At 42.2% G+C, this 19,699-nt stretch overlaps 2 protein-coding genes across 2 annotated transcripts; one reads left to right on the top strand and one right to left on the bottom strand.

The window, feature by feature from the left end:
* Positions 1–2,371: 2,371 nt before the first annotated feature.
* LOC132464063 (B-cell receptor-associated protein 29-like) lies at positions 2,372–8,712 on the top strand. Its single transcript, XM_060060226.1, has 7 exons — positions 2,372–2,515; positions 3,431–3,531; positions 4,793–4,940; positions 5,523–5,658; positions 6,085–6,181; positions 7,580–7,680; positions 8,270–8,712. The coding sequence occupies exons 1-7, from the start codon at positions 2,424–2,426 to the stop codon at positions 8,303–8,305; spliced, it is 711 nt and encodes a 236-aa protein (XP_059916209.1). The 5' UTR covers positions 2,372–2,423; the 3' UTR covers positions 8,306–8,712.
* A 7,421-nt stretch (positions 8,713–16,133) lies between these two features.
* LOC132464061 (aerolysin-like protein) lies at positions 16,134–19,235 on the bottom strand. Its single transcript, XM_060060225.1, has 3 exons — positions 19,080–19,235; positions 17,330–17,825; positions 16,134–16,714 (listed from the first exon to the last, which is right to left on the bottom strand). The coding sequence occupies exons 2-3, from the start codon at positions 17,813–17,815 to the stop codon at positions 16,244–16,246; spliced, it is 957 nt and encodes a 318-aa protein (XP_059916208.1). The 5' UTR covers positions 17,816–17,825; positions 19,080–19,235; the 3' UTR covers positions 16,134–16,243.
* Positions 19,236–19,699: the final 464 nt, after the last annotated feature.

The following is a 19,699-nucleotide window of genomic DNA, read 5'->3' as shown; positions in this document are numbered from 1 at the left end:
ACACGTAACTAATTATGTAATGCCGAGGACATGGACGTAGGCTTCTTGCGCTTGCGACTCATTGCTAGTAATAGCTTGTGACCATGAACATGAGCTTAATGGCTTACTCATACGAGTTGCAACGATATAAACATAGGTGTACACAAGGTTTCATGGGACCATCAACCTACCCAGGGACACAAACGCAGACCTCCATTAAGTTCCACACAAAATCACGATGATGGGCTATTTCAGAGGCTCGAACGGTTCTGGTTTTAGACCCTGACATCGCACATCAAGGGTCATGTAAAAAGGATACAATGTATCAACACAGGAAGAAGCAACAACTCTCTCTCTCTCTCTCACACACACACACACACACACACACACACACACACACACACACACACACACACACACACACACACACACACACACACACACACACACGCACACACACACACACACACATGCCAAGCAAACAGTCACCTTAGCTTGGCCATGTGCTTATTGCAGGCACTTCACCATAATAACCGTCCATTGCCTGCAGCCACCGCCGCTGAGCCGGCGAAGAGGGAACACAATCAAAGTACAATCATCTCTGATGGCGTTATTTATCGCTTCTCATACTCCTATCATCTGGCGCGCACGCACACACTTGATGCACACACACACACACACACACACACACACACACACACACACACACACACACACACACACACACACACACACACACACACACACACACACACACACACACACACACACACACACACACACACACACACACACATCCAATGAGGGATGGATGGGAGAGCTGTCCGTCTCCTCTCCGCCAGATGACACGTGGTAATAAACTACAACGCGCTGAAAAGGCAGCGGGGAATTGCCCCATGTGGCCAAGCAGACAGACGCGGACACGAAATGGAAGACACTTTGAAGAGGTTCAAGTTAAGTTCAAGCTAAAAGCCTGGAGGATTTCTTTATGGATTGTTAAGCCTATTTCCATGAGCAATTGAGTTTTTTGTAAAAAAAAGAAGTAAATGTGTTCCAGCCTTTGCAGTTTTACCCCACATAAAATACATTTATAATAATGACATAGGAAAGAACTTATCTTTTCTGGGATGGTCTATATAGTAGTAGTAGCAGTAAAGCAGTAGTAGTAGCAGTAGTAGTATTAGTAGTAGTAATAGTAGTAGTAGTAGTAGTAGTAGTAGTAGTAGTAGCAGCAGAAGTAGTGACCAATCCATGAGCCCAGTGCACCAGTCTCTCACTGTGCAATAGCGCCATCCTGTGACGATACGACAGACATCCAGGCATTTCGTTGACACAATTGAAGCTAACCTAAATAAATACAATTAAATAAACAACCCCAAAATATTCAACAAACAAGAAAATGTGAATAAGACTGCGCGATACAAAAAAAAAATGAATATTTTATTTTGGACAGGGGGAAAACCAGCTTGCGTCTATTCAACGGCATGGCATGTCAATCTATTTTAGAGAATCATGACACTTGAAACGTGAGTAGACTCAGCCCCATACACTCAATCACACACGCACACACACACGCGCCCACACACACACACACACACACACACACACACACACACACACACACACACACACACACACACACACACGCACGCACGCACACACACACACACACACACACACACACACACACACACACGCACACACGCACACACGCACACACAAAGCAAAGCAAAGACTAAAACCAATCAAAGTTATGGGCTTTATATTGCACGCATGAAGACAACCAACTAGGAACAGAACCAATACACTCCTTATAAGGCATTGTATAAACTAATTGGCTGGCAGATAATATCAAATGGCATTACTCTTTTCTATGAGCTGGACACACCATCTTTTTGGGGTACTTTTTGTGAGACCATGATGACGCCTCCATTAAGTGAACATTCGTGCGGATGACGTAGGCTGAGGTTCGGCTCCGTGAGCCGCCGAGGAGCAGCTGTCGCGAGGCTGGCCGCTGTATGCTGTCCAGAACTCCCATATACTTTTAAAGTTTGACCTACTTATTCCGGTAAGTAAAAACATCTCTTATATTTCCCATAACATCCAACTGAACAGCCGTAAATTCGTCTTAGTATGCTACATATTATAAGTTAAGCGAATCTATTTGAGTTGCACTAGTTTCTCGTATTAGCACGTTCCTAATCTTGACTTTTGTAATTGTATTCTAGTAAAATCATTCCTTATGATGAGTTCTCATTAGGCTGGTATACTAGTCAGACAGACGTATGAAGGTGAAAACATCATATGGGAGAACATCGACTTAGATAAGCTTCGTTTGTTTAAAAGTGGTGTAAAAGAAAGAATGGTGGTAATAGGTCATATCTGCTGCAGTAAGTTCTCTATATGAACCAGGTTAAAGTCGGTGTAAATCGGTTGCCCCGTAGATGAGTCTTCAGTGGACCGCCGTGGCCTGCTTCCTCTATGGTCAGATAGTGGTTAACCTGGTCCTGTGCTTCCCCCTCATCTCAGCTCAAAGGTATTCTATTAAACCACCTGACACCATTTTATATTAAATATATCAAATCTCAAGATATGTCTAGATATATGAGAAGTGTGTAGAAACATGTAAACGCAGAATGTTAATGTACACACACTGTTGACATTTGAGTAATCCTCAAGCCCATCTGTGAATATATTAGTTTAACTTACATACTGCGTTCATATTTTGTAGTTGGCCTTCTCACATGTGGATAGCATTGAATCACCTATATATTTTTTTATTTTTCACATTTTCTTATTTTTATTCTTGCCTACATCTTATCGTAATTTATATATAGCCTTGGTCTACACAGAGGCGTTTTACGTAAATAGCACTGAGCACAGCTATGTACTGAACCAAATGAGACCACATCACCAGCAGGGGGCGTCGACAGTCATTATCCACGCTGTAATAAAATATATCGCCTGTGAAATCCCCAGCACTTCATTGTGTATGGTCCAACCGTTACTCTACCTACAATGAATCACATTAATACAACTGTAGGCCTAGTTAAAACTGAATTCACAGTCTACAGATGCTTGAGAAAATCAGTTAATACTCAGCTCTACATACTATTTTGTACTCAGTTATAGCCCATTAAGCCTTAATAACGTCATTTGGTTGCCTCCTTTCCAATATGGAATGTAGTGCATGTTTTTTATCACCTTCTTACCGATTTAACAGTTTCAGCACATCTTATATACCTTTTGTTGCATGAGTTTAAATAGGTGGTCTGTGGTAACCCTAACCCTAACAAAAACCCTAAGTATGGTGCTCTAGATGTGAGAATGTTTTCATAATTTTTTGTACATTAAGCCTTTTGGTAATTCAATGTCCACATTCTTTCCACACATTGTTTATCTACTTAAATACTCCTAACCCTAGACGTTCTCTTATCCTCTCTCCTTGCAGGTGGCGGTCACTTTTCAACTGGACAATATGGAGCTGGTTTTCTCCGTATTGGAACAAAGCCTTCTGCACCATGATCATGGTCCTAGTTGTGCTTTTTTTCGGTAAGCATTTGTTGTCATCATTCGGGGAAAGGACATCATAGTTTCCTATCGTTTTCATTCTTATGAGAAAAGTGAAAACTTCCTTTAGATGGCTTTACACTTGGCTATAATGTTGTTTGTTGTAAATGTACAAATGTACCAATTCTAAATCATTTTCAAATCAACCATTTTCAATTGAAAGTGATAGAAAATCACTTTCACTATCACTGATCACATAGCACTTTAAGCTGTACAGTTTGATCATTGCTGTTTGTGCAGTTTGCGCATGTTTTGGCCAAAAAAGGTTGGATGCATTCATTCAATCATTCATTTATGACAGGGTAAAAACATCCAAAACTCTGATACACTCCTTTCTCTAAAAAATTCAGCTTAAATCCCATCTCTTCAGGACCACCTACAACATCTGAAAAACCATCTTCCACCCTCTTTTTCTCTCTCTTAATGTGTTGTCTATTGTTGTAGTGTTGTTTATTTGCCTTTTATTCTACTTCATTTAAGAATGTTCGATTCTGATTGGCTGGGGGGGGTGCATTAATCCGGCATATTGCCCGCTGACTTGTCGGTTCTACTTGCTGCTGACTGAGCACAGTAGATCAATACGCTGCTTGTATCGTTTTCTATCGCATACATTTCCAAAATGAGGTCCATAGTAAAAATAAACCAAGGAGTGCATGTTTGATCGATCATCATTAAAGCTGACTTGATACGAATGTAGCAACTACGTTATTAAACTAGTGATCAGATCCAGCCTTGTGTGGTTGCTATAGAAACGAGTTACCTACTGCTGAGCTAACGTTATTCACCGTAGTTCTAAAGGGAACTACTTTTCGAGGGAGATGAACTTAAACAGAGTATACATTTAATAAGCATGCAATACGAATAAGAAAAAGGCTAATTATTAAAGCATATGAATTGTTTTATTATGTTGGCCGGCGCGAAGTAGAATAAACGGAATAATCACCTCAAGGCAGGGCAATAAACAGTTTGATATGCCCGGCTCGCGGAAGGTTACCGCCCTCGACTTCGACTCGGGCGGTAAGCCGTCCACGAGCCGGGCATATCAAACTGTTAATTGCCCGACCTCTCGGTGATTATTCCTTACTTGTTTGAGTGTCTGTATGTATCCCTTTTTGTAAAGCGTCTTTGACTACCAAGAAAAGCGCTGTAAAGAAAACAATCTATTATTATTATTATTATTATTATTATTATTATTATTATTAATAATAATGTACCACTGCAACATGCCCTGCCCTGTGTTAAGACGCCGTTCGGGAGGTCCAGAAGTACTCCTCGCCCCAGACAGCACAGGACGCCACACTGAACCCCACCCTGTTTGATCACCTCCACATGAAGCTGTTCAGAGCCCAGAGGAACCTCTACATCTCAGGGTTCTCCCTCTTCCTGTGGCTGTCAGTAGCCCATAACAAACACCCACACGTTTCAACGTTTTGCATTCATAAAACGGGAGTTACTATCAGTATACTAGAGTAACCAAAAACATGAACATCCACTTTAGAGTACCAAAACCTTGAATGTCCCTCAACGGCATGTATTTCATGTTACTGTTATTTAGTCATTTAGCGGGAACAGTTATCCTCATGAATGAACAGGTATACTGGGGTATGGAGAGGGGTCCCTACCAGCGAAATGAGATGTTGTTCTTTCTGATTATATTACCTAGAGGGAGCATGTGTAGGCAGAAGAGGACTGGGCCTAAAATAGTCCCCTGGGGGACCCCAGAGGACACAGGGGCAGAAGCTCATAACAAACCACCACACTTTTTTTTTGCATTTATAAAAGATGAGTTACTATCAGTATATTGGGCAATCGGCATGTATTTGCTGTTACTGTTATTTAGTCATTTAGCAGGAATGGTTATTCTCATGAATGAACAGGTATACACAGGGGTCCCTACCAGTAGATTGTGGACATTGGGGGTTCAATGGGTTTTCTGTCTCCCTGTCCGGGCTGGTCCTGTGATCGCCTCACAGTATCATGCGTCGCATTGTGACCTTGGTGAACCAGGTTGCCTTAGCAACCACGGACAGCGCCGGACTTCAGGCCCAGACGGTTGGCGCTAACCAGGCAGCCACCCGGTACCAGGCGGAGAACCTGCAGCTGAAACAGGTCTGAAGCATTCCGGAGATAAGCCTTCAAACTAAACCCCAAATCATGGTATTACACAGAAGCCATTCCATTCCTGCCTCATTCAGAAGTATGGATTTCCTCTCGATTCGTTGTTGGGCCACACCAGAGCCAATCCTGTCAAAAATCAGCCGGTGAAATCCGAGTATTTACTTACTTGCTACATTAGCATTTTTATTTTATCCGTCAACACTTTGACACCTCTCACACTCTCAAATATATACGTTAAATTAAAATCGGATTCAGCACTTTTTTCCTCCTATAGTAAATCTTGAAAACATTTCAAAGTTAAAGTAATACGTTTGCATAGTAAAGCGGCGTGGTAGTGTTGTTCAGTAGTAATCCTTGAACCAAGAGATCACTTAGGATGAAAGCAATTGACAAGCAGAGACCGTGCGGTGTGCCCAGGCTCTGCAGGCGGAGGAGGAGAAAACCTCAACCAAGAGCCGGCAGATGGAGAAGGAGGAAGAGTCACGGGCCAGAGACCTGAAGGCTGCAGAGGAAGGTGGGAACCCCGATATGCTCAGATTCAGCATGAAGTTCCAACCCAGTCTCACGGAAATTAGTGACATTGTCACGTCATTTAATTGATCCATTCATTTGTGATCTGGGACACGTCATTTAATTTTTTTCGTGCCAAAAAGCTCAAATTTCAAACTCATGTACCTAATGTCCCTAGGCCTACAGATAATTGTTCTCATTTGTTTTTCAAGTTTTTACAAACACAGAAAAATTGTCTGTGATAACTACCAATATGACAGCTTTTGGCCACCCGTTTCTAGTTTCACCACAATTCACGGATATATTTAATGCAGGTGCGCTGCTCTGTAGGCAAACCGCGATGGAAAAAAAGATAGCTGCTTCATCTCTTCTTTTTAGAATTGTAGGCCTATGTCTTAATGTTTATTTTATCTAGCCATCTATTGTCTTGTTTATTTGTAGGCTATGTGAATGAAAGTCTGCGTCGATGCCTCTGTGTCGCGAGCAGACGTTGCCATGAAATTTGTGCTTTTTTGGCATGAAAAAAATTAAAATGACGTGTCCCAGATCACAAATGAATAGATTAAATGACGTGACAGTGTCACGTATTTCCGTGGGACTGGGTTGGAAGGACCTGCTGCTGAAGTCCGCCATCAGGGAGAAAACATGAACATCCACTTTAGAATACCAAAACCTTGAATGTCCCTCTAAGATTGTGTGAAGGCCAAATGTTACAAATTGAGAGTTACTTTTCTTTACTAAGAAAACCATGAAAACGTATCTCAGAATTCTGAGATAATTAACTCATCAATTCAGAAAAAGAGCCAAATTAAAATTTTCAACTGGATGATTACGCTTCCGTCCATGGCGCTGTCTGGTAAATGGAATGATGTAGGGCAGGGAGCGTGTTAAGCCCACACGCACTTTAGTAAAGCTTGCGTGCGATTTCCTTAAAGTGCGCGTACAACTTACTAAAGAAAGTGCGAGTGTGATTTTCTTAAAGAGTGTGTGTGATTTACTATTACACACACGCTCTTTATAAAAAGATAACTCTGTGCCACGATTCGATTCAAAATGAATTTTAGATTAATTACATTGGGACGTCAATATCCGTATCTAGTCCACTGTGTGCTAAGAAAGGTACCGTGGCAATTAACTAGGCGTAGCAAAGGCATTTTTGTTTGCATCCGCAAACAATTGTTTTTATATTACAATTTTATTTATATTTTTGGTAGTCATGAATCAACTCCGGATCATAGATAACGATGATCTCTAGACGAAAAATCTGTGTTCATTAATACAACAAATCAAAAAACGTATAGATACAGTGGATATGATGTTTTTCTCTGAAATATCTGTTGACAGGACTATATATAATAAAATGCTGGATATGGATACATTAGATGTGATGTTTTCTCTGCAGTTGTCCGTAAGGCCCGGGTTGAATTGGAGGCTATGAGGAGGCAGGCTAAGGGCCTCACACAGGAGTACGACAGACTGCTTACGGAACACACTCAACTACAGGTAACGCACGCATCGACAACGCACACAAACTATGCGCAATGAAAATGTTTATTTATTTATTTTATTTCAGGACAATGCACATTAACAAATATGCATTGTCATAATAATTAGATGACCTTGGGTGTCTTGAAAGCCGCCTCTAAATTAAATGTATTATTATTATTATTATTAATAAATGAATGTACAGCAGTACACATAAATGTGCAAGATTGTAGCCCGGGTACTAATTTCCATCTGTAGTCCATTGGGCAGGTAGATGTTACAGTACAAATAACAAAGATATACAAAAGTGAAATTTGCTATAAAATACAGGGAGAAACAGAAAGAAAGAAAAGGAAAAACAGGAGAACTCATTAGTATGTGTTCAAACTGAGACCCAATTCATTAGTATGCTGTACAGCTACAGTTAGAGGTGGTTGCACATTTGGTCGGCTCTAAGCCACACCTTTACTTGGCTCTTGAAGGTAGGCATAACGTACAGCTGCAACACATAGGGACAAACACACGCACAGCATTTGTACCTATCCAATTAGAAAGCTTTATGCTGTTTGTAATGGCTCTGACTCAAAATGTGTGACTTACTCCACAGAATCTTCAAAACACTGCGGACAAAAAGGACCAGTAACATTTGACTCATGCTGGTTTGATATTATTCCCTGTGAATCCTCCGCTTTTGAAGTTTGAATTTCTGTATGAATCCTATTGCCACTCAAGGCATTCACCTGCACTGCTGTCCTCCTCTTCCTCTTACCTGTAGGGTAAACATAGCTGTAGCACTTATCACTAATTAGGGGTCTGTTGCTTTAAGTACGACAGTAAACCTGTACAGACACAACTACTGAAGATACCACACATATATGAATGTTGTTACTGCTAGGTGTGTGTTCCATTTGATGTATCTGTATAGGCTTGGATGGCAGAACTTTTGAACATTACAACGTGCAATCGATGTATGTATGTAATCGTCACTTTACTGTATTTAGGATTTGATAAAAATATTGAAAAACAAAATAAATACATTATGACTGCTGGTCTAATACTATTTATTATCTAGTAATTGTTTAGAGTAGTAAGTCAAACACAATTGCAGGTATATACCACAGTTTGAAGTGTGTGTGGAGGATGGCTGGTTTCAGCAGCCTCACGTTGCTCGAGGGGCAGGGTAAGGCTGCACACCGGTTAACCAGCAAAACCAACCATCACAAAACACACGCAGAGAGATCACAGTCCCTCTGTGTATCCTACTCAACCTCGCTAATAAACCGGTTCCAACATCAAATCACCACCCTGCGTTGATTTGGCGGAGCCCAGTAAAAGCCACCTAGGTGGGATCTAGTTGTCACAATTAAATGGACTCACATCAAAACGTCCACACATTGTCCAGCTTGACACAATTTCTAATGGTTCATCAAACATATTCACTGTCTGCTGCGTCACACCAGAAGGCTGAGGCAGGCTGGGTGGTGGGACTTCCAGAGTGGGCCTGTGATATGGGCCTGGAGCTTGGCCAGCTGTGACCCGAGCAGTCCATGAAGGGGCTGATGGGAAGTCCCAGAGTGGGCTCCTCGTCTCCCTGCCAAGACGCCACAACACCGTTCATTTTGAAGACATCATCTCAACCCGTCTCAGCTGGACGGATTCCGGTCAGATGTCATCACATTTATTTTAGGATTTGGTTCGGCTTTTATACCCCGACACCCTCAGCGACCATTTTCTAGAGCCCACCTCGCTCTTAAGTAGGCCTACAACATATAGCACAGCCTTCCCCTGAGTTGTGTCCTATCGTCCACATGCAGCCAATACTCCAGCATTAGCATACAGCAGCTAATGGTTCAGCGCTACCGCTGGGCCAAAGGCTGGCAGAAATGTCAGCCATACCGTAGGTGGCGGCTCGCCTATAGAGGGCGCTGGGGCGCCGCCCTCCCGCCGACCGGCCATCTTTTCTTTTTCAAATATATCTATCTATATATTTTTTAATAATCTTCTCATTTTGAGAATTAATCTATTTTAATTGCATTCGAATAATGCATTTACTTTAGAATATCTTTAGAATCCCCCATAATTAAATCTTACTTCACTTAGATGTTCAACGTTCCTTTTGGTGAAGTAGCTGTCTTCCGTGGGGCGCTTTTCGCTCAGCCCCACATCCCTGAATTATTAGCCAATGGTTCCCTCGTTGCTAGGCAGAAAAGTACATAATTTCGCCAATCAGCGTCGTTGAATTGTATGGCTTTGGGGCGCTCAAGATATAGCACCAAGCGCAGTGCACCGTCCACTGCGCGTAACCGCGGATTTGCCATTACCTCAGAGATCAGCAAGATGGCGACTTTGAGTGTTGCTGCCACTGTTTCCCTGTGAGTTCAGCTAGCCCCAATTTCAGTTAAGTCTTTGCTTATGAATCCCTTCGAAAGAAGAATATTTGCAGAGCAATTGCAAGTAAAAGAACTCGGAGCAGAAAAGCCAGAAGTGAACATAAGCCAACAAGCAAGAGAAAAGGATAGAGCTTACAACAGAAGTTTTTCCAGCGTATGGTTCAGGCTTGGCTAACTAGCTGTGGGTATGCCAATGCAATTTTTTGCTTTCCTTGTATACTTTTTAGAACAAGTGCGTGTGATAGTTCGTGGACACAGACAGGGTTGACAGGCCTGAAACATCTGTCAGAACGGATAAAAAAAACACAAGTGAGCCAGAGTGCATATGAACAACTGTGTGAAGCTAGCCATGCTAGAGGTAAGCAACTTCTATTTATTCCACTAGCCTATATGTATTTCCCTTGAGATGGACAACACTGGTTGCAGACCCTCACAACCTCCCCCCACCCCTTTCAAGTGTACTGTATATAGTTCTCTGCAAACCTATGGTGGGACCAGGCCTTCCTTGTGCCTATTGTATATAGTCCTCTGCAAAGCTATTCAGTGTACACATACTGTGTATAGTTCTCTGCAAACATGGTGGAATCAGGCCTTCAGTGTGCATATATATTCCTTTGCAAACCTATTCAGTGTACACACTGTATGTAGTCCTCTGCAAACCTATGTTGGTATCATGCCTAAAGTGTGTCTTCAACAACCACACACAAAAGCTTGCACATTTACATGAATTTTGTGGAATTCATATTTCATTGTATTTGTCTAAATGCATACTAATGCAGACTGTAGATATATTTATGAGTGACGTTTACCAACACAATTACACAGTTACTTGGCCGTAACACACTCACCCATTATCTCTATCTCTCTCTTTCTCACTCACACAGAGAGAGAGAGAATGTTACCTTGTGTGTAATTCAAAGTTATTGTTGATGTATCTGCACTCTTAATGTTGCTGATTTCTACAAGGCAAAAAAATTACTTAAAACTTAGTTCACTGGCCCCATTCGTCTTTGTAAGTTAATGTTCTTTAATTGCCTTTACTATTTTGTCAGAATGCACCAGAATGCTTTGTTTGTTTGTGAAAATCACAAAAAAATCTTGTGGGGGACCCCCCCAGACCCCCCTACAGGGGTTTGAAATGCAAACGTTCAGCCCCCCCTCAAATAAATTCCACCAGCCGCCACTCCAGCAGCCGGGGTCTGCAGACTGGCCCTGCCATCCGCCGCGTCTGATAGGAATGTAAATAGGCAGGGTCTAGCGCCAGGTTTGACTGTTGCTGTGGCACCAGGCCCTGTGACCGCCCTGCTAAAACCGGCCTGCTAAAAGAAAAACGACCACCCCTATGTCTCCCTCTAACTCAAAGCATTGAGATGATCAGTGGATGGATCACTGACTTGATTGGCTTTAGTCACGAACGTAATGGGGACTGAATAGGCCAGTCCCACTGCAGGAGGGAGGGGCCGTCACTGACAACATGCTGAACAGAAGACTGCTATGTTTTCATTGCTCTGTCCGAGGGATGTATTTGGGGGCCCTCTCACATATTTAGTACAGAACAATTTTTCTGTTACCTGTAAACATTTAGGGACAACACACAACACATGTTAGAACTGGTTATATTCAAACTGCAATTGTTGATGCTGTAAATGCTGCTTGGTGCACAGACAAACACACACACACACATACGCACGCACCCACACACGCACGCACGTGCGCGCATGATTGTTGATATGGCCGATCAGTCCTGGCACTGGCTGTGTGGGGAGGTGCCCTACTGCATGGAGCACGTCTGTGGCATGGATTCTGTTATGATCCATCTCATAATTCATAGGAGAGAAGAGAGAAACACTCTTCAGAATATATCATATTGTCCACTAGAGGACACTGTTGCATCGCGTGTGGTTGTATTTAGGTTAATTTACGTCACTGTTGGACGCACAAGCGTTTCATTCACTTGTGTGAATGAAGCACTCGGTAGTACCACCCTCTAGTGGTCGTCCATCGACATTACACCTGCTGTGAATATCTTACTGCCATAATAGCAGGCCTGTATGGAGTTAGAATCATGCCAAAACCCCGCACCCACGCAAAACGTGTTTTGCTCACACATAACGATTCCCACGCACACAAAATGTGTTTTATTCACGCACAATGATTCACACCCACGCTCAGTGTGGTTTGCAAATACAAAACATCATTCACAAACTAATGCATTTTGCTTCAGAAACAAATACATTATGTTTTACACAAAGTACAAAAAGAAATCCTTCAAGTACACAGAACAATTCTACAAGTACGGAACACGAAAGCTGCGCGTGGATCGGAATGTATTTGCGCACGGATCGGAATGCATTTGCGCACGGATCAGCAAGGCGGAAAATTCGTGCCAAAAGTCACGTGACAAATAAATGTCCTGCGATTCACACTAAACAACAGCAGGTGGCGCTGTTGAGTCAGTTTAAGGCCGCCAGGACGGTCTCTTTTTTTTTTTTTTTTTAAATCTTTATTTGATGCCGGCCATCAAATAAACGTGACTTTGTTGTCACGTGACTTTTGGCACTAATTTTCAGCCTTGCTGATCCGTGCGCAAATGCATTCCGATCCATGCGTAGCTTTCGTGTTCCGTACTTGTAGAATTGTTTTGTGTACTTGAAGGATTTTTTTTTGTACTTTGTGTAAAACATACTGTATTTGTTTCTGAAGCAAAATGCATTAGTTTGTGAATGATGTTTTGTATTTGCAAACCACACTGAGCGTGTGTGTGAATCATTGTGCGTGAGTAAAACACGTTTTGTGTGCGTGTGAATCGTTATGCGTGAGCAAAACACGTTTTGTGTGTGTGCGGGGTTTTGGCATGATTCTAACTCCATAGGCCTGGTACCAGTTACTCAAGTGCGCATGTGCCAAGCGCGAACGCATACACCACAAGCAAGCACATGCGCATGAACATACACGGAAACAGACACACATGCACACACACACTACACTCACACAAGCACGCGCACACACCGCACGTCAACACAAAGGCAGCGACACAGACGCCCATATGGTCGTAAAGTAGTCTGCCCCATGGTCATATTCTAGGACTGTTGTTGTTTAAAATCGAATTACTCCGCCTGTATCTTTCGGCATTGAAGCCTATTTATTTATTTATTTCAGCAGGTATTAAAATTGTATACCTGATTTCATACCTGATTGAAACAGCTGTTATTGAGAAACACCTGATTTCAAAAGTGTTGTTATTGAGAGATTTGCACACATCGTCGGGCCAAGTTCCAAATCGAAGGTCTGCTTGATTGATGATTTGTATTTCTACTTTTCATTTATTTGCATTTCACTCGCTAAGCCTGTTGTTAAATTGTTAAAATAAAATATGGAAGAAATAACTTCCCTATAATGTCGAATTTGTACTTTGAATTAATTGACTTTGCAGAGTTGGTGTTTCCATTGCACATAGGCTATTCTGATTAGCCCGACATCATATGACGAGTGTTGCGGATGGCACTTCAAAAGCGTGCAGTAACATTAGGCTAGGCCTAAAAAAAAATATTGTTTGGTTCCGGTTTCCGACCGACCCTGTCAATTTATGCGCGACCCAAATTATTTTATGAGCTTTAAAAAAAATAATAAATAAATGTTGCAGACTATAATTACGTTTTGGTACAGCACCTCTTCATTCTATACAAGGATGAGCGAATTTTCTCGCTTTGAAATGAAAACAACCTACCTATCATTCGCTGAAAAAATAAAAAAATAAAATAAATTCCCTACCTACCCATGACCTCAACTTACAACCAACAGGAACCAAACTTTTTATTTTTTTAGGCCCTATTAGTTTATTTTTAATTCTTACTCCCAATTAGTTTAGTTAACATCTTTTAATGTAGCTCAAAATGTACGTAAATATAAATTGTGGGTGTGGTCATACGCCAGTAGTTTCTGCCCCACCGGAATGAAGGGGCACCGCACGCTACTGGTAGGTGATAGGCATCAAGGCAATAAAGGCATGCAAACTTGAAACTGATCCTACTAAGTTCAAGTCTGACTGTTTTTTATCGGATAAAAAAAACCCTGCTGTGAAGAACTGTTAGATTCCCAACCGGCTGTTTCCCAAGTGCACATGAACGGTCGCTGTCGAGAACACGCGTAACCGTGAGCATCATCACTGGCAAGCCGGCTCGTCAACACCAGGAGAGTGAACGGCTGTTTGTGATGTCATAATGAGGAGAGCGTCTCCAAGGAACTCGACTGGTCACCGGTTTATTAGGACGCACCGGTGTGACTTTATTAGCGAAGCGTAATGCATTCACTTGAGAAAATAAATTCTGCTCTGCTTATCTGAATTAACGAGTATCTCAGAATTCTGGGATAACAAGTTACAGTCAAGGGACCGCATAGCATGGGCTATACGCTGTCTTTACCGAAATTTTGCCTACATGACGACTAATTGTTTCTGTACAAAAAACATTATCCCATGTGTGAATTAGGCCTATTATTTGGCCGTAAAAAGAGCCATCTGAAGTTTGAAATTCATGTGGTCATGCATCTGTCTCAGCAGAGACTGCCATCACGCTGTGAAAATATAAACTCCTCAAGTTCAAATGCGCTGACACTTAAAGGAAATGGAAGATGGCACTCTCATTGGTTAATTGCATTTTATTTCATTGGTTTATCCAAAACACACCTATTGGTAATGAAGACCAATAGGTTTGCGTCGGGGGCAAAAGCCATTTATCCGCCGGTTTAATAGAAACAGCGGCAGAGAACCGCCCATAAGACTTGCGTTTTTCGAGTTTCACACTTGCCTTTCAGGCAGCTAAAATAGGGCCCTTACGCCTCATGCCCACTGCACCGCCAGTCAAAGGACGTGGGAAGGCGTGGCTGACGGATGGGGGAGTAGTCTTTGCAGAGGCATCCGTCAGCCAATCAAATCGCTTCGCCGGGTTCTTCCCGCTTCTTCCTGCTTGTTGCGTTGTCATTGCAAGATTTCCCGCTTTCCAGTATCGTCAGAGCCCGAGTCGCGTCACAGTGCTTAAATTTGCATACGCGATCTGATTGGATGACGGATCCGTCGCTGCTGAAAAAGTTGAAAATTTTTCAACTTTTTGACGGAGCCGAAGGCTCCAACGGAACGGACGGATCCACAATGCATTGCGCGTCCGTCCCCATGCAAAGTCAATGGGATCAGTCAACGGACGGAGGTAGTGGGCACGAGGCGTTAAAGTTACTTATCACTTAAAGTTTACGTTTAGGATGAACTGAAGGGTGAAAACAAAGCAACCTACCAGTGAAACACATTTGTGGGAACATCTACAACAGTGTTGGGAAGAGCATCCCAAGCAATATTTGATTTCCATTGTAGGAAGTTTGTTCGGCTGTTATGTCTGCAAAAGGTGGCTACTTTGATGATTCAAAAATTATGATACAAATCGTTTAACAAAAGGATTCCAGGATTTGTCTTTTTTTGTCTGCAAATTATTTATTTATTTTTAATGTAGGCCTATCTTTGTTAATACTGTTATGATTATATGACAATATTGAAGATATCACTTGACTTACAGGTTACACAAAACGTACCCCCAAGTGGACAAATATAAAAGTAGAACTTATTGCGAATATTCAATATTAAGATCTCACCTTCCTCTTGAACACTTGCTGTGAACTCTTTCCGTGTATTGGGGACTGAGGTCACCCTAGGTTAGGGAACCAACATGTTTTGTCCTATGAAGGTGTGCCTTCGGCTGTATTGCTGTTTTTCTGTTGGCAATGTACTGTATCTTTGGAACAATTGTGTAATGAATTATCTTTGGCACTATTTAGATTATTACCTGTCCCACATTTACTGAAGCGATTTAGCATAAACCTCAACTTTTAAAGCAATGAGCATCTTACTGGAAGTGTGCAGAAACGTATTATCTTTCCAGGCTGTTGGACTGGAAAACTAAATTATTAACAGCATATAGAATATTTGAACTGAAATTATCACTTACTAAACTGAAACGTTAAATAATGGGATCAGCTAGACAGACTCATTTTCATATTTTGTTTAACAAGCTCTAAGGATGAACATTGAAACACAAGCAGGTTTATGATTATGATTTATTTATCTGTGACAGTCACTCTACATTAGCAATCAAACCAATGTTATGCAATCAATATTAAAACTGTGCACAGTAAGATGTTGATGCATCTTATTCTCCATCGTTCACAAAATCAGACTCAGTGGTTTTTACATCCACTGCAGTGTAAGCCACACCATTGTAGCGGCCGGTGGTTTGGAACTGCAGCTCGCTGCCATTCAGGCATCTGATCTTCACTGTGGCCGAGTAGGGGATGTCGATGTCTGCTCGTTCCACTGACACCTCAACTTTCACGGTCTTTCCTGCCGGGACCGTCACATTGACCTCATCTGATTCGTTTATGGTCTCTTCTTTGGACACTGAGGAGGTCTGCTCCGCTCCCACGGTCACGCTAAACCCACCAGACACCTCCACCAGGTCCGGGATCCCTGCTGTAACAGTCGGGCTGACGGTGGACTCAATCTTAGTGGTGGTGCTCCAGCTGTTAGACTTGGTCACAGATCTGCTGTACGCACATTTATGCCCTTGATCCGCAGTACTGCCATTGTGATAAGACATAGATTTTACGTATTCTTTGTTTACCTTCAAACACAAAAAAAATGCATATTTTTCAGGCAACACACAAAATAATACTTAATAACCAGTACAGAAAATATCAACTCATTAATTTAGTCTAACATTTAGACTTTAACACTTTATTCAAAAGATTTAAGTGCTGACACTATTTTATTGACCTAATGAAATTAAACAAAATACATAACTGTCAACCACTCAAATTATAATGTTTATACGGTGGACAACACTCATCAAGTTTTCCTTTATGGAACGTAAAAGTGGGCCTACAAGCATTTGATCAGAACAAATCTTTATTCATTCTTCTTAAAAAAAGCACCTTGTGACAGCTGCTGATATAAAAAAGGGCTTTATAAAATACTTTTGATTAATATATTAGAGTAATATATACTATGAAAGATAGGTATAAATCATGCTTTGTTTACGATGGGAAAGAGTAAAAATACGTGCCAATTTCGGTCCTGGACACAACCTACTACAAAAACAGGTGCTATTGATGCATGAAAATTATTCCATTTCAATTGCTTTTCGGAGTTAATAAAGAAACACTTGTTAATTTAAATGTATTGGCCCACTTAGCCTGCCATATTCAGACTCATGTCTTCCACAAATAGCAGCACTCACCTGGGGTGTATACATGGCCAGGCTGGGATAGGTCATGTCGGTTAGCACAGACGACTTGATGGCATTGATGAAGAGGAATCCCATATTGTCGATGGCACCACCAGATCTCCCCTCCAACCCCAGGCAGACTCCAGACCCCACATCGATGGAGTACTCGCCGGTCTTCAGTCCCCAGTCACTCATGTGGGCCTCGAACTTGTTTCCAGAACTCGTCCTGAACTTGATGCCACCCAGACGTGTTCCGGCACCGTTCCCCCACAGGGACAGCATGGTGATGCGTTCGTCAATCCCAAACGTAAACTCACGGAAACTGTCACCCGCTCCAAAGGTCTTCGTACGCCCGTCGGTCAGTTCTGCCCGCACAGCTTTGATATACGAGCCGCCCACCTCCACTCCAATCTTCCTGAGGGTGGCACCATTGTCACGGCCAGTGAAACTAAATGACCTGCCTCCCTGTCCACCGATTAAGTACTGTGTAGTCGCCATGATTAATAACCTGAAACAGAAATGTACATCAATATATTCATGAATCCTCCAAATGCTCGACAAAAGATTCAGACATTTGGAGCTGTAAAAGGAAATCAAAGGACAAGATCCAAGGGCGAAAAAATGTATGGACAACCAAATCTGGCGGTATTTATACATAAAATAATACAAAAATTAAAAGGGTTGGCGTTAGCATGCCATTTCCTATGCTAACACATAGTATAACGCGCACACACACTGTGTGTGTGTGTGTGTGTGTGTGTGTGTGTGTGTGTGTGTGTGTGTGTGTGTGTGTGTGTGTGTGTGTGTGTGTGTGTGTGTGTGTGTGTGTGTGTGTGTGTGTGTGTGTGTGTGTGTGTGTGTGTGTGTGTGTGTGTGTGTGCGTGTGTGCGCGCGCGTCGTAATCGGGAGAATTCCCGGTGGGTCGTTAACATTTTGGGGCTGCCGGGCTGATTACTGCAGGATAACAATATTGTGTTTATAAAAGTTCCTTGCTGCGCCGTCCGGCCAGCCAGATCTGTGCGCTCGCAGCCTCTGACTCGCTGTCTTGAGTCCCACAAACAAACACAAGCAAGCACTCCCAAATTTTTTACGTCGCAACCAAGTGAAATCAAAATCATGTTATTGAAGGCATGTTGCTTTTGTGCCCTAAAAAATTGCCCTGCTGCAGCCCAAGTGGCCTTGCCCCTAAAAAACGAAATTCCCGACCTGCTAGAGGGTACAATATAACTAATGGGGATTAGAAATGTGTGGGTTGATTCCGGTCATGCGCAGTGAGTGCACTCTGAGGTAGGTAGACGGACAGGTAGGCCATCCAGTTTAATAATTCCACGGTTCTGGACCTCGGTGACCTCAGAGCTGGCTACGGGCATGTATACGCATATGAGGCAGAACTATATATTAGAAGCTAGCGAGCGTGACTGTTCCCCTTTAAGAGGTACGATGTAAGAGCTGTTATTGTTGTGTAGTTGGAGTTGACTGCACCTGCCTCTGTATCACTGGCAAAAAACGCAAGCAAGAATTACAGTTAATTAAATGCAGGATTTTACTGTTGTAGTTGGTTGAGGCGGAGTTCATTCTGAACTATTTTGTTTCAAACTGCAAATATTATTTTTCTTACGGATTATTCTGCAGATTCTGTTCTCCATTAATTGATTGATTCTTTACTTCATAGAAATTCAGAAACTAGTGAGAAATGCCGTCAGGATTACCCAGAAATCAAAATCCCATAGATCCCGGTTAGACCACCCAGGATCCTCCTTACCTGTCCTGGTGGCTCCGCTCTGGTCTTTCTTCCCTTTCCAGGAACCAATGGAATCGTCAGTATGGATCTGACCGCACTGTAGAGAGCTCTTTGTGAGTCTTCTCTTATAGCCGACCCTAACCACGCCCCTCTGCCCACACCACACTGCAGTGATGACACCAGAGTTGTTTGGTGAGAAAAGTTGAGTGAAATTAAGGCAAGTTGTCTGCCAGTTAACAGTTTACGCCCTGTTTTGGCACCGCAAAGGTGGAACAAGATCCGTGTCGATGTCAGGACTGCCAACCAGCTTCTGCAAGTGACTCAAGACTCATTTGTTCAGAGTTCACAGATAGTGAACACAGAGTTCACCACAGCCTCTTCTCCTCCCTCACTCTGCTAAAAACACCTCTCTTACGCACTTGTTGTATGTTCTGGCACTTAAAAATAGTAGCTTATCCTTATCCAATAGCGTCTTATCCAAGGTAAAAAATACGGAAATTGCCTTTCGTAAAAAAAAAAGAAACAAGGGGCTCTTACAAATATCTCACTGTATATAAATAAGAGAAGTAAGGAAAAAAATAACTATACCATATTTTTTTATCTAGTAGATCTAACCATTTCTTTCATGAAACAGTAATACA

Source organism: Gadus macrocephalus, chromosome 9 (genome assembly GCF_031168955.1).
Source record: "Gadus macrocephalus chromosome 9, ASM3116895v1".
Classification (NCBI taxonomy): Eukaryota; Metazoa; Chordata; class Actinopteri; order Gadiformes; family Gadidae; genus Gadus; species Gadus macrocephalus.
This window is presented reverse-complemented; position numbering and strand designations above follow the sequence as displayed.